General features: G+C 42.4%; 1 protein-coding gene across 1 annotated transcript in view; it reads right to left on the minus strand.

Moving 5' to 3' along the window:
* Positions 1-15,634, minus strand: part of LOC133539608 (threonine--tRNA ligase 1, cytoplasmic-like) — a 159,486-nt gene that overhangs the window by 41,084 nt on the left and 102,768 nt on the right. The window contains exons 10-11 of the mRNA XM_061881650.1: positions 9,782-9,951; positions 9,552-9,714 (exon numbers count right to left, since the gene is read on the minus strand). Of these exons, the coding sequence (XP_061737634.1) occupies positions 9,552-9,714; positions 9,782-9,951 (333 nt within the window). The remainder of the gene's footprint in view (positions 1-9,551; positions 9,715-9,781; positions 9,952-15,634) is intronic.

Raw genomic sequence — 15,634 nt, forward strand, 5'->3', positions numbered from 1 at the left:
GTGCGACCTATATATGTTTTTTTTTCCTTCTTTATTATGCATTTTCGGCAGGTGCGACTTATACTCCAGAGCGACTCATGCTCCGGAAAATTAAGTATTGTTGGTGCTATTTAGGTGTTTTTTATCGGGTTCTATGGGTGGAATATTGGCGCTCCCACCGGCTCTGCTGTAAGATGTCTTTTATTTACGTTTAATATTTAGAATGCATTAAAAAAAAATCCATCAGTCTTGTCTCTCATAATGATTATGAACAATAGGCCAGTTCCCCTTTAAGAAGCAAATTACGTGGTGCAGCATCCCCGATTAACACATACTTGGCGTTTAGGTGGTCTTTTAAACTATGTACTTTGGGGAAAATGAAAGTACTTCCTGCAAGGTGCATAATACTATGTCGGTCCATTGTTCTGTCACTGGGTTTTTTTTTGTACTCAAATGTTCCATGGAGAGAGCCAACGAGCGTGCGGTTCAGCAACTTCCACACTGACTTGTTTTTTAACGACGTTTCACAGATTTTTTTTTTTTTGTCATTCCGTGCTGCAGTAACGGCCAATAAAGCACCAAGAACATCTGCACCAAATATGGGCCGGGGGTTACGACTGGGCGATATGGCGGACAACTGTATCACAATATTATTGTTTGGTATCGGTCGATATTTGTTATGAGCTATTGGAAATAAAGACCGGGAGAAAAACATACAGTGGGGCAAAAAAGTATTTAGTCAGCCAGCGATTGTGCAAGTTCTCCCACTTCAAATGATGACAGAGGTCTGTAATTTTCATCATAGGTACACTTCAACTGTGAGAGACAGAATGTGAAGAAAAAAATCCAGGAATTCACATTGTAGGAATTTATTTGTAAATTACGGTGGAAATTAAGTATTTGGTCAACCATTCAAAGCTCTCACTGATGGAAGGAGGTTTTGGCTCCAAATCTCACGATACATGGCCCCATTCATTCTTTCCTTAACACGGATCAATCGTCCTGTCCCCTTAGCGGAAAAACAGCCCCAAAGCATGATGTTTCCACCCCCATGCTTCACAGTAGGTGTGGTGTTCTTGGGATGCAACTCAGTATTCTTCTTCCTCCAAACACGACCAGTTGAGTTTATACCAAAAAGTTCTATTTTGGTTTCATCTGACCACATGACATTCTCCCAATCCTCTGCTGTATCATCCATGTATCCATTTTGGTATAAACTCGACTCGTCGTGTTTGGAGGAAGAAGAATACTGAGTTGCATCCCATGAACACCATACCTACTGTGAAGCATGGGGGTGGAAACATCATGCTTTGGGGCTGTTTTTCTGCTAAGGGGACAGGACGATTGATCCGTGTTAAGGAGAGAATGAATGGGGCCATGTATCGTGAGATTTTGAGCCAAAACCTCCTTCCATCAGTGAGAGCTTTGAATGGTTGACCAAATCCTACAATGTGAATTCCTGGATTTTTTTTTATATTCTGTCTCTCACAGTTGAAGTGTACCTATGATGAAAATTACACATACAGCTATTTACAGATAACATTGCAACACATGCCAATACGGCCGGTTTAGTTTACTAAATTGCATTGCATCTATTGCAATTTGTTCAAGGACAATGGAGACATCAAAGAAGAAAGCTGTAGGTGGGAAGCGGTGTATTGCGGCCGCCTTTAGCAACACAAACCCAGCCGGTGTTTCATTGTTTACATTCCCGAAAGATGACAGTCAAGCTTTACTATGGAACAGAGCGGTCAAGCGAACACGGTTGGATTGGACCACACACACAAAGTACAGTGTATTATGCAGCGATCATTTCGAAAGATCGTGTTTCAAAGAGGGTCCCTTGCGAAGGGCAGAGATGGGCATCCCCACCACCCGTCGACAGGTGCTGAAGAAAGGTGCAGGTTGTACTTACGACCATATAATCTCACTAAAACACAATCAGCAGATAAGGGATTTTCCAGAATTATCCCAGTAAATGTGTCTAAAAACATCTGAATCGCTCCCACTGCCCTTGTCTTTTTTTTTTTTTTTTTTAGTCCTTCACTCTCACTTTCCTCATCCACAAATCTTTCATCCTCGCTCAAATTAATGGGGAAATCGTCGCTTTCTCGGTCCGAATCGCTCTTGCTGCTGGTGGCCATGATTGTAAACAATGTTCAGATGCGAGGAGCTCCACAACCCGTGACGTCACGCGCACATCGTCTGCTACTTCCGGTACAGGCAAGGCTTTTTTATTAGCGACCAAAAGTTGCGAACTTTATCGTGGATGTTCTCTACTAAATCCTTTCAGCAAAAATATGGCAATATGGCGAAATGATCAAGTATGACACATAGAATGGACCTGAAAATCTCATTTCAGTGGTATATGAACAAACATTTACAGAATCTTACTGCGCAAACAACTAATTTCACAATGTATAAATCTGTGTCTTATGTCCGGTGCGGCTAATATATTATTTTATAATAATAATAATAGTATATTACTTTTTTCTTATAAAATTTGGTGGGTGCGGCTTATATACCGGCGCTCTCTATAGTCCAGAAAATATATTAGTTTATGTCATGTCTGTTATCTGCTTTTTTTCTCCAAACTTTAACTGAATAAACATCCTCCAAGGCTGGTGATTCCCTCATCATTTTCCAGGGGTTGTTTATAGCTGCCTCTCTGGATAACAATTAGAGGTGTGACAAGATCTCTAACAGAGCTGTTTTACACTTTTTCCCCCCCGATCAAAAAGGTAATTATCTGGCAAGGGAGGACTTGGCTGAAGTAAATATCCCAGAGGGATACTTCAATGAAAAAAGTTACAACCACTACACAACAGACCACAGACCTCTGCCAAGGCCGACCTGACAACAAACACATTTGTTTGTTGGTTTTCAGCCTATTTCCTGTTTCTTGGAGAATGACAAGTAATGCCATTAATATTCTGGGAATGAAAATGTTTATAGATAAGTGCCTTGTTTCACAACTTTCCCAAAACAATTACAGCGGAACTTCAATTTACAAACCTAATTGGTTGTTGAACTGCCCTGTGTGTGCAATGATCTGCCAACACATAGACAAATACTGAAGTCCCTTTGGTGCCCTCACAAACAATCCGAAATCACAACATTTCCTAACTTTAACAATTAGATACAATGATGAACTTTAAAAATGGTAATAATTCACTTACATTAAAAGGAGGAGGATAAGAAGAGAAAAGAGCAGAGAGAGGGAGAGAACAGAGGGGTTAGGGCAGGGGTCGGGAACTTTTTTGGCCGAGAGAGCCAAATATTTCAAAATGTATTTCCGTGAGAGCCATATAATATTTTTTAACACTGAATACAACTAAATGCGTGCATTTTTAAGTAAGACCAACATTTTTAGTTCATAATAAGTCTCTTGTTCTTTTTAATAACATTGTTATTCTAAAGTTAACCATTAATAAATATAATACTTCTTACCATTAATGCGACATCTTGAACAGGTGCGGTAGAAAATGGATGGTTGGATTAAAATGCATGAGAATGTTTTATAATTTCAATTTTATTTTTAACACTGTGATTAAGTCTAACCTTAAAACTCTTTTGTATACTCTAGCCTTTAAATAGACTCCCTTTTTAGACCAGTTGATCTGCCGTTTCTTTTCTTTTTCTCCTATGTCCCACTCTCCCTTGTGGAGGGGGTCCGGTCCGATCCGGTGGCCATGTACTGCTTGCCTGTGTATCGGCTGGGGACATCTCTGCGCTGCTGATCCGCCTCCGCTTGGGATGGTTTCCTGCTGGCTCCGCTGTGAACGGGACTCTCGCTGCTGTGTTGGATCCGCTTTGGACTGGACTCTCGCGACTGTGTTGGATCCATTATGGATTGAACTTTCACAGTTATATGTTAGACCCGCTCGACATCCATTGCTTTCCTCCTCTCCAAGGTTCTCATAGTCATCATTGTCACCGACGTCCCACTGGGTGTGAGTTTTCCTTGCCCTTATGTGGGCCTACCGAGGATGTCGTAGTGGTTTGTGCAGCCCTTTGAAACACTAGTGATTTAGGGCTATATAAGTAAACATTGATTGATTGATTGATTGATTACCAGCGGAATTATTAATTACTTATCGTGTTAAGCAATGTCAGCTAAGATCTATCCGAGAGCCAGATGCAGTCATCAAAAGAGCCACATCTGGCTCTAGAGCCATAGGTTCCCTACCCCTGGGTTAGGGGAAGGACCGTGTGTGTGCTCTTCGTCTTCTACCGAGCTGTGAAATAAGTCTGCTTTGGCATATTTTTCCAGAAAAGTCCCGTCTCATCACAATTAAACATTGCTGTGGTATGACGCCTGCTTCGTCAATTCTTCCACACTCATGAGCACCATTAATGTACTCCTCGCAAATAGTCTTTCTTTTTATTTTTGTCCTGTCCGGCTTCTCAGGCAAATCATGTTGATGCAGATGCTCATATCGGCTGTACAGATTTACTTTAAAAAAGCGAAGTGTGGAATACTTTACTTGTGGCCTTATTTGTATTAGACTTTATTTAAATGGATTTGTATTATTTTGTGCAGCCGGGCCGGAGCAGGAGGGGATAAAAAGAGGGGGGCGGGGGAAAGGAGTGGGATAAGACGGAGACAAAAACAATAGAAAACACAAAAATACCAACAACAACAGAACAACATCAGCAAATAGGATATGTACAAATTAGGGGTGGGCAAATTAATGCGTTAATTACGAGTTAACTCATCAATCTATTAACGCCGACAATTATTTTATCGCGCATTTGCATATGTTGTTTACATGCTTTTATTTTGTTAACGCCTTTTCTTATAAAGATGGCGTCGCCCGGCGTGGAGGGGCTCTTGGTAAAGATGGAACATTTGGCAAAAATACCGGACAATTCTGCAAATTTCATGGCTGGCTTACAGCGTGGTCACTCCGGGATCACTTACGACCGCCAGACAATTCTGGATGTGGATAGATCGGGCCGTTTTGGACTGAATGAGGCGTGCTTGCTAGACCGGCTAGCTAGCATGGGAATACTTTGCCGGCTACATCCAGCGGCCTGTGAAGCAGCGGAGTATATGTGTTGTCTGTCTTTTTATCAATAATGCAGACCAGGAGTGTTGGCTGAGTTCTTAACGTTTACTTTCAGAGCGTGCATATCACAACATACAAGATGTCGTCATGGCGACATGCTCGTCACTCCTGTTGCATGCTGGGTAGGGTAGTTCTTTATTTCCCTGGCTCATACCATCACAATATAGTACCATGTATATGCGTTCAGTTTATCAAAGCACCAAGCAAACAATCGGAAAATTCCCATCATATCAATTCCTAGATATGGTCATAATTATTTTAAGTGAACTACGCAGAATAAACACAACATTATTAATATTGCTACTACGGATAATTTGATCAAAAAATCCCCAAAACAGCCTGTAATATAGGTTTTTTAAACATAAGATCCCTGATCAAAAAAATGTTTCTGCTGTTACCTCAGAAATTGCCTGTTCAGATGTTATGATTGTGGCTCAGAGATTTGTATGTAGATTATATTTATTTTCCATAACAAACAGGATAACTTAAATACCCTGGCAGTGGCAATAAGCTTAAATGTTTGTATTTACATTTTTGGAGTGTATTTTCATAAAATATGCTATTTAACTGCTACTGTTTAACAAGGACTGATTTAAATTGTGTTTGCACAACAAATGTTTTGGCGCTTTTGTTCATGTGGGAGAATATTCCAATAAAGGTGCACTACACACTACTTTGGAATTCATTATTGGGCTTTGCGTATACAATGCAGTTAATCGCGAGTAATCGGAGAAATAGTGCGATTAACTTCGATTAAAATGTTTAATCGTTGCCCAGCCCTAGTACAAATATGATGCTAAAAGTGAAAGCAAAAAAGCAGTTAGTGAAATAAATAACAAATGACAATGAACATTATTACACTAAAAATGGAGCAATATAAATATCAATAGGAATAGCACTATTATTGATGAATAATAACAATTACGTCTATTATCAGATGCAATAATACATATCTCTAGCCTTTAAATAGACTCCCTTTTTAGACCAGTTGATCTGCCGTTTCTTTTCTTTTTCTTCTATGTCCCTCTGTGTATCGGCTGGGGACATCTCTGCGCTGCTGGTCCGCTACCCTTGGGATGGTTTCCTGCTGGCTCCGCTGTGAACGGGACTCTCGCTGCTGTGTTTGGACTGGACTCTCGCGACTGTGTTGTATCCATTGTGGATTGAACTTTCACAGTATCATGTTAGACCCGCTCGACATCCATTGCTTTCCTCCTCTCTAAGGTTCTCATAGTCATCATTGTCACCGACGTCCCACTGGGTCATTATTGTCACCAATGTCCCACTGGGTGTGAGTTTTCCTTGCCCTTATGTGGGCCTACCGAGGATGTCGTGGTGGTTTGTGCAGCCCTTTGAGACACTAGTGATTTAGGGCTATATAAGTAAACATTGATTGATTGATTGATTGATATAGGTAATAACTTCATCCATAACTTGAAATATAAAAGAAAGCAGATAAATGGAGGGGAAGAAAGAAAAGACAACTCTATTAACCTTGTAGATTGTTATAGTAACAACAGGTCAAGCTTTGTCAGTGTGCTGTGTGTTTCCCAGTTTCCCCTAGGGCAGGGGTCAAGAACCTTTTTGGCTGAGAGAGTCAAATATTTTAAAACGTATTTCCGTGAGAGCCATATCATAATTTTTTAACACTGAATACAACAAAATGCGTGCATTTTTTAAGTAAAACCAACATTTTTAGAGTGTAATAGGTCTCTAGTTCTTTTTAATAACATTGTTACAATGGGGCAAAAAAAGTATTTAGTCAGCCAGCGATTGTGCAAGTTCTCCCACTTAAAATGATGACAGAGGTCTGTAATTTTCATCATAGGTACACTTCAACTGTGAGAGACAGAATGTGGAAAAAAAATACAGGAATTCACATTGTAGGAATTTGTTTGTAAATTATGGTGGAAAATAAGTATTTGGTCAACCATTCAAAGCTCTCACTGATGGACGGACGTTTTGGCTCAAAATCTCACGATACATGGCCCCATTCATTCTTTCCTTAACACGGATCAATCGTCCTGTCCCCTTAGCGGAAAAACAGCCCCAAAGCATGATGTTTCCACCCCCATGCATCACAGTAGGTTTGGTGTTCTTGGGATGCAACTCAGTATTCTTCTTCCTCCAGACACCACAAGTTGAGTTTATACCAAAAAGTTCTATTTTGGTTTCATCTGACCACAAGACATTCTCCCAATCCTCTGCTGTATCATCCATGTGCTCTCTGGCAAACTTCAGACGGGCTTGGACATGCACTGGCTTAAGCAGTGGGACACGTCTGGCACTGCAGGATTTAATTCCCCGTCGGCGTACTGTGTTACTGATGATAACCTTTGTTACTTTGGTCCCAGCACTCCGCAGGTCATTCACCAGGCTCCCCCGTGTGGTTCTGGGATTTTTTGCTCACCGTTCTCATGATCATTTTGCCCCCACGGGATGAGATCTTGCGTGGAGCCCCAGATCGAGGGAGATTATCAGTGGTCTTGTATGTCTTCCATTTTCTTATAATTGCTCCCACGGTTAATTTTTTCACACCAAGCTGCTTGCTTATTGTAGAATCACTCTACCAGTCTGGTGCAGGTCTACAATTCTTTTCCTGGTGTCCTTCGACAGCTCTTTGGTCTTGGCCATAGTGGAGTTTGGAGTCTGACTGTTTGAGGCTATGGACAGGTGTCTTTTATACAGATAACGAGTTCAAACCGGTTCCTTTAATACAGGTAACGAGTGGAGGACAGAAGAGCTTCTTAAAGAAGAAGTTACAGGTCTGTGAGAGCCAGATATCTTCCTTGTTTGAAGTGACCAAATACTTATTTTCCACCATAATTTGTTAAAATTCCTACAATGTGAATTCCTGGATTTTTTTTCCACAATCTGTCTCTCACAGTTGAAGTGTACCTATGATGAAAATTACAGACCTCTGTCATCATTTTAAGTGGGAGAACTTAGACAATCGCTGGCTGACTAAATACTTTTTTGCCCCACTGCATCAATGAAACTTGATTTTAAGCATGAGTTTTTGTTTTGAACTCCCCAGTGAGTCCATCCTCCTTTCCACACTGGCCAGTTGTCTTTTTGGGACTCTTATTGAGACAATTGGACAAAACTTGTCAAAATGGCTGCCAGCAGGACAAAGAAATAAATGAATGAACGAATGAAACCTAGCTGCGACATAGCTCGGTTGGTAGAGCGGCCGTGCCAGCAACCTGAGGGTTGCAGGTTCGATTCCCGCTTCCGCCATCCTAGTCACTGCCGTTGTGTCCTTGGGCAAGACACTTTACCCACCTGCTCCCAGTGCCACCCACACTGCTTTAAATGTAACTTAGATATTGGGTTTCACTATGTAAAGCGCTTTGAGTCACTAGAGAAAATCCATCCATCCATCCATCCATCATCTTCCGCTTATCCGAGGTCGGGTCGCGGGGGCAACAGCCTAAGCAGGGAAGCCCAGACTTCCCTCTCCCCAGCCACTTCGTCTAGCTCTTCCCGGGGGATCCCGAGGCGTTCCCAGGCCAGCCGGGAGACATAGTCTTCCCAACGTGTCCTGGGTCTTCCCCGTGGCCTCCTACCGCTTGGACGTGCCCTAAACACCTCCCTAGGGAGGCGTTCGGGTGGCATCCTGACCAGATGCCCGAACCACCTCATCTGGCTCCTCTCGATGTGGAGGAGCAGCGGCTTTACTTTGAGTTCCTCCCGGATGGCAGAGCTTCTCACCCTAAGGGAGAGACCCAAACTCATTTGGGCCGCTTGTACCCGTGATCTTATCCTTTCGGTCATGACCCAAAGCTCATGACCATAGGTGAGGATGGGAACGTAGATCGACCGGTAAATTGAGAGCTTTGCCTTCCGGCTCAGCTCCTTCTTCACCACAACGGATCGGTACAACGTCCGCATTACTGAAGACGATGTCTGTCGATCTCACCATCCACTCTTCCCTCACTCGTGAACAAGACTCCTAGGTACTTGAACTCCTCCACTAGAGAAAAGCGCTATATAAATAAAATTCACGTCACTACCTACACAGAGACATGGATTGCATACAGAGGCGTATTTGCACTGATCTAAAAGATCACCAATAGAAGAGTTTGTAATTGGGACGGCGTGGCGCAGTGGGAGAGTGGCCGTGCGCAACCCGAGGGTCACTGGTTCAAATCCCACCTAGAACCAACCTCGTCACGTCCGTTGTGTCCTGAGCAAGACACTTCACCCTTGCTCCTGATGGGTGCTGGTTGGCGCCTTGCATGGCAGCTCCCTCCATCAGTGTGTGAATGGGTAAATGTGGAAGTAGTGTCAAAGCGCTTTGAGTACCTTGAAGGTAGAAAAGCGCTATACAAGTACAACCCATTTATTTATTTATTTAATTCAAAGTTCCCCTGCAGTGTTCTTTTCGGGCTCCTGTATTCCCTGTCTTTTGTCACAATACTTGTTTTACTGCCAGATAATGGTGGACCTAAATGTGCCCCTTCGTCCGTAGTTCCAGGACGTTTCACCCGTGCTTACCTGCTCAGGTGTGCAGAAGATGTGAGCGTCGTCTTGGCAAAACCTGCGGACCCGGGTGAGGCCTCCCAGAGTGCCGGACAGCTCGTTGCGATGCAGCGCCCCGAAGTCGGCCCAGCGCAGAGGAAGCTCCCGCCAGGAGCGCACACGCTGCTCGAACATGAGGCTGCACATGAAGACGGGTGTCAAGCACGGGTGGGTGTTTTCAAACTCGCCCGCCGGCGTGCGCCTACCAGTGGGCGGGGCAATTCATAGGCTTGAGGGCGTATTTCTGAGAGCCTTCGGACGTCACGGTGAACATGTTGTCGGCGTAGTGCTCCCAGTGACCCGAGCGCTCCCACAATGCAGTGCTGTACAGCGTCGGGGTGATGACCTCGGTGAAGCCTCGCCGTCGGTACTCGCTCTGAGCGGGGAGGAAGGATACGTGTGTGTCACAACACAGCAATAACTGGAGAATAACGAGCGCAATATCCTGACGGCCGGCGGAAGGAAACGACGACGAGCCCCCCGGGCGCTGCTGGCTTGTTAACAAACAGATGTGTGTGGCTCTTCTAGATCAGGGTGTGTGAACTGTCTCTATTGAGGGCCCCACACCAGGGGTCACCAACACCAGGTAGCCCGTAATGAACAAATGAGTCGCCCGCTGGCCTGTTCTAAAAATAGCTCAAATAGAAGCACTTACCAGTGACCTACCTCAATTTTTAAAATTTTATTTATTTACTAGCAAGCTGGTAAACATAAATGTTTACTTTGCTTCTTATAACTTTCAGAAAGACAATTTTAGGGAAAAAAATACAAACTTAAAAATGATTTTAGGATTTTTAAACACATATAACACCGCAGAGGCCACCACAGTGGATATGTTTATTTTACTTTTTAGCAGAGGTGGGTAGTAACGCGCTACATTTACTCCGTTACATCTACTTGAGTAACTTTTGGGATAAATTGTACTTCTGAGAGTAGTTTTTATGCAACATACTTTTACTTTTACTTGAGTATATTTATAGAGAAGAAACGCTACTTTTACTCCGCTCCATTTATCTGCAATCAGGTCGCTACTTTTTTTTATCGATCTGTTAATGCACGCTTTGTTTGTTTTGATTTTGTCAGACACGCATTCGATGTAGGAACTACGCATGCCTGTGTTTCACCAATCACATGCAGTCACTGGTGACGTTGGACCAATCAAACAGACCCAGGTGGTCACGTGACCGTCACACGTAGAACCCGACATGTTGAAAAACTTATTGGGTGTTACCATTTAGTGGTCAACTGTACGGAATATGTACTGTACTGTGCAATCTACTAATCTACTAACTTTTTTTCCAAGATGGCGCTGCTGTAGTGGCTGCTGTAGGCAGGAGCTCTGTGCTCTTGTGTCATCCTTTTGTGTTTCCCTCTTGTTTTCATGTCTTATTATATTTTTTTGCCTTTGGGACTGTGTGACAAGGGGTGGCACTTTCGTGACCTCTGTGGTGCTTTTTTGTGGACCTCTGGATCTGCCTCCCGGGAGCCTTTTGGCCATGGAGACCAGCTGCTGGGTGTCTGCTACACCAGAGTATGTTTGGATGTACTTGAGGAGATGCGGATGAAGGGACAGGTCGACGGAGCTAGCACTGAGCGCTGGGATGGAGAGGCTTCGTGGTGTCTTGGCTGGGTGAGCAGGTGTCGGACACCTCAGTCACCTTGGACGTATCATCGCTCATCCATGCGGACTGGACACTGGCCGAGAGTGGAGTCTGCTGTCTCGGTTGCTTTGTTGGGTCTGCTCCTGTCTCTGGCCATGCTCCCTCCACCCCAGCGGACGATGGCGTGGAACACCGCAGAGGCCACAACAGTGGATATGTTTCTTTTACTTTTTATTCATAGCTGTATGTAGAAGTGTCTGCTTGTATCTGCTGCTTTAATGTCTTTAATGTCCTCTGTGTTCTTTGATGTTTGATGTTTCCCTCTTACACACATGGAAGAGGGATGTGAACCATGGTTATGAGTTGTTTTTTTATTTGTTTGTTTTTTTCCCTTGGCCTCAGTCTGCACCTCCTCTCCAGGACCCAGGCAAAGACCGATTTTTTAAATTTTATTTTAATCTTCTATTTTTTTCTCCCCCCTCCCCTTTCTTTGTTTACCTTTATCTCATCTTTTTTGTAAGGGGCGCTGGAAGCCGGCAGACCCGTCAGCGATCCTGTTCTGTCTCCCTGTAATGTTTGTCTAAACTTGAATGGGATTGTGCTGAAAATTTTAATTTTCCTGAAGGAACTCTCCTGACGGAATAAATAAAGTACTATCTAATCTAATCTAATAAAACTTTCAATCCATCAATGAATCAATCAAAAGTGTAAAGGAAAAAAGCCACTTTTTATTTCAACCGTACTTCCCGTCAAAAGCCTAAAGACTGATCGCACAGTTCCTGTCTTCACAATAAAAGTGCCGCTCCATCGCGCCTGCGCTAACAAAATAAGAGTCTCCGAAAGCCATAGCAAACAAGATAGCAAGTTACGGAGTTTGCCGCCAATGTATTTCTTGTAAAGTGTATAAAAACGAATATGGAAGCTGGACAAATAAGATGCCAAAAACCAACGACTTTCATGATGTATTAGACAGAAAAGAGGAACATTTATTCTCCTCCATTTGAAAACCGGGACGTTATCAGCACTACTGTCAGGTAATACACCAACTTATATTCTTGTCTTCATGAAAGATAGGAATCTATGTGTTAAACATGCATGTATATTCATTAAAACACCTTTAACATGTCAACAAAAACGGCAAAATAAATAAATATAAATTATATACTGTATATATAAAGGTATGTATATATATATATATGATATGTGTGTGTATGTATATATGAGGTAGATCACCTCGACTTGGTCATTTATTAAGTAATTGATAAACGTTGAAAATCTTATTGGGGTGTTACCATTTAGTGGTCAATTGTACGGAATATGTACTGTACTGTGCAATCTACTAATACATGTTTTAATTAATCAATCAATCAATCAATCAATCAATCAATGCCTACTGAGCCTATGGTGCTGTTAAGTTATTGTGGCTCAATTTGCCTTAATTTTTATTTTATTTTAATGTATTATTATTTAATATATAATATTGTTTTAGTTGCTGAAGAGATATTCCTGGCTGTGAATTTGTTCATTGCTATTTTTATGTTTTTGTGCATTAGTTGTTGCCGTAATCATTAAACAAACAGGTTACTCATCAGTTACTCAGTACTTGAGTAGTTTTTTCCCAACATACTTTTTACTTTTACTCAAGTAAATATTTGGGTGACTACTCCTTACTTTTACTTGAGTAATAAATCTCTTAAGTAACAGTACTTTTACTTGAGTACAGTTTCTGGCTACTCTACCCACCTCTGCTTTTTATTCATAGCTGTATGTAGAAGTGTCTTCTTGTATCATCTGCTTTAATGTCTTTAATGTCCTCTGTGTTCTTTGATGTTTCCCTCTTACACACATGTAAAAGGGATGTGTACTATGGCTATGAATTGTTGTTTTTTTCCCTTGGCCTCAGTCTGCACCCCCACTCCAGGGCCCAGGCTAAGACCGATTTTTTTAAATTTATTTTTTATTTATTTTATTTTAATCTTCTATTCTCCCCCCACCCCCCGTTTACCTGTATGTCATCTTTTTTGTAAGGGGCGCTAGAAGCCGGCACACCCGTCAGCGATCCTGTTCTGTCTCCCTGTAATGTTTGTCTAAACTTGAATGGGATTGTGCTGAAAATTGTAATTTTCCTGAAGGAACTCTCCTGACGGAATAAATAAAGTACTATCTAATCTAATCTAATCTATTATTGGAGAAGGCATTCGACCGTGTCCCTCGGGAAGTCCTGTGGGGAGTGCTCAGAGAGTATGGGGTATCGGACTGTCTTATTGTGGCGGTCCACTCCCTGTATGATCAGTGCCAGAACTTGGTCCGCATTGCCGGCAGTAAGTCGAACACATTTCCAGTGAGGGTTGGACTCCGCCAAGGCTGTCCTTTGTCACCGATTCTGTTCATAACTTTTATGGACAGAATTTCTAGGCGCAGTCAAGGTGTTGAGGGGTTCCGGTTTGGTGACCGCAGGATTAGGTCTCTGCTTTTTGCAGATGATGTAGTCCTGATGGCTTCATCTGACCGGGATCTTCAGCTCTCACTGGATCGGTTCGCAGCCGAGTGTGAAGCGACCGGAATGAGAATCAGCACCTCCAAGTCCGAGTCCATGGTTCTCGCCCGGAAAAGGGTGGAGTGCCATCTCCGGGTTGGGGAGGAGACCCTGCCCCAAGTGGAGGAGTTCAAGTACCTAGGAGTCTTGTTCACGAGTGGGGGAAGAGTGGATCGTGAGATCGACAGGCGGATCGGTGCGGCGTCTTCAGTAATGCGGACGTTGTACCGATCCGTTGTGGTGAAGAAGGAGCTGAGCCGGAAGGCAAAGCTCTCAATTTACCGGTCGATCTACGTTCCCATCCTCACCTATGGTCATGAGCTTTGGGTCATGACCGAAAGGATAAGATCACGGGTACAAGCGGCCCAAATGAGTTTCCTCCGGCGTGTGGAAGGTCTCTCCCTTAGAGATAGGGTGAGAAGCTCTGCCATCCGGGAGGAACTCAAAGTAAAGCCGCTGCTCCTCCACATGGAGAGGAGCCAGATGAGGTGGTTCCGGCATCTGGTCAGGATGCCACCCAAACGCCTCCCTAGGGAGGTGTTTAGGGCACGTCCAACCGGTAGGAGGCCACGGGGAAGACCCAGGACACGTTGGGAAGACTATGTCTCCCGGCTGGCCTGGGAACGCCTCGGGATCCCCCGGGAAGAGCTAGACGAAGTGGCTGGGGAAAGGGAAGTCCGGGCTTCCCTGCTTAGGGTGCTGCCCCCGCGACCCGACCTCGGATAAGCGGAAGAAGATGGATGGATGGATGGAAACTTTTTAACTTTTAAACTCCTTCCTCTTCTTTCCTGACAATTTAAATTATTATTTTTTTTTTTTTTACTTTTAAACCTCAGGTCTATCAGTTGATCAAACATTTTTTATGTTTATATTTTCCCATTATGTCTAAGCCAACTTTGTCTTTATATCTCAAACAAACAAAATATGCAATATTTCCCCCAAAATATTTCAAAATGGAATATTTGACGTAAAATAATAGGTCAATAATTCATAACAACATTGATTTTGATTCGTTATGTTTTGAGCAATTAAAGTTATTCGGGCTGAAAAAAGGGCCTCACTCATTAAAAGGTGCTGAAAAATGAGTCATACATGTTTTGTTACTTTTAGCACATAGGTCTCAAGATCAACTCCAGATCTTTCGACTCTTAAGTTTTTATTATTTTTTATGCAGCTGGGATAAGCTCCAGCACCCCCCGCGATACCAAACGGGACAAGCAGTAGAAAATGGATGGATCGATGGATGTTTTGTTTGCTTTATGCCCTTTTTGTCAAATACTACTTTGTTTTCTATATGTTAAAAACACAAAATATACAATAATTTCTCCCAAAAATATTTTAAAGTAGAATATCTGATGTAAATAATATGTGGCCTTAATTAGGACAATAATTCATAACATTTATTTTGATTCATTATTATTTTTGGAGCAAAAAACATCCACTAAAACTCTTGGCGATCCATAGAAGTGTTCAAAATAAGTCATACATTTTTGTGTTTATTTGTTTTAACACAAACATCTAGATCAGGGATGTCAAACTCATTTTAGCTCAGGGGCCACATGGAGGGAAAATCTGTGCACACGTGGGACAGACTATTCAAATCATGGCATTAAAACTAAAAAATAAGGACAACATTATAGATTGTTTGTTCTTTGTCTTACTTCGGCCAGAAATAGAAAAAACACATTCTGAAAATATTACAACAAAAATATAGAAAAAAAAATACCGGCAGCGGTAAAGTTTACAACCATGAAGGAAAGAAGAAAGCGAATAAATGTTTATAACTGAATACATTCACATATGCATAAAAGTGTTTTCTTTTGTATTATTCTTTTTAAGTGAATTTAGTAACATTTATGACAACCTTTTTCCAAAAGCTATAACAGGATAATGCATACATTTATCAATTGTTTTAAAAAAGT

The sequence above is a fragment of the Nerophis ophidion genome, linkage group LG21 (assembly GCF_033978795.1).
Source record: "Nerophis ophidion isolate RoL-2023_Sa linkage group LG21, RoL_Noph_v1.0, whole genome shotgun sequence".
NCBI classification, from domain to species: domain Eukaryota; kingdom Metazoa; phylum Chordata; class Actinopteri; order Syngnathiformes; family Syngnathidae; genus Nerophis; species Nerophis ophidion.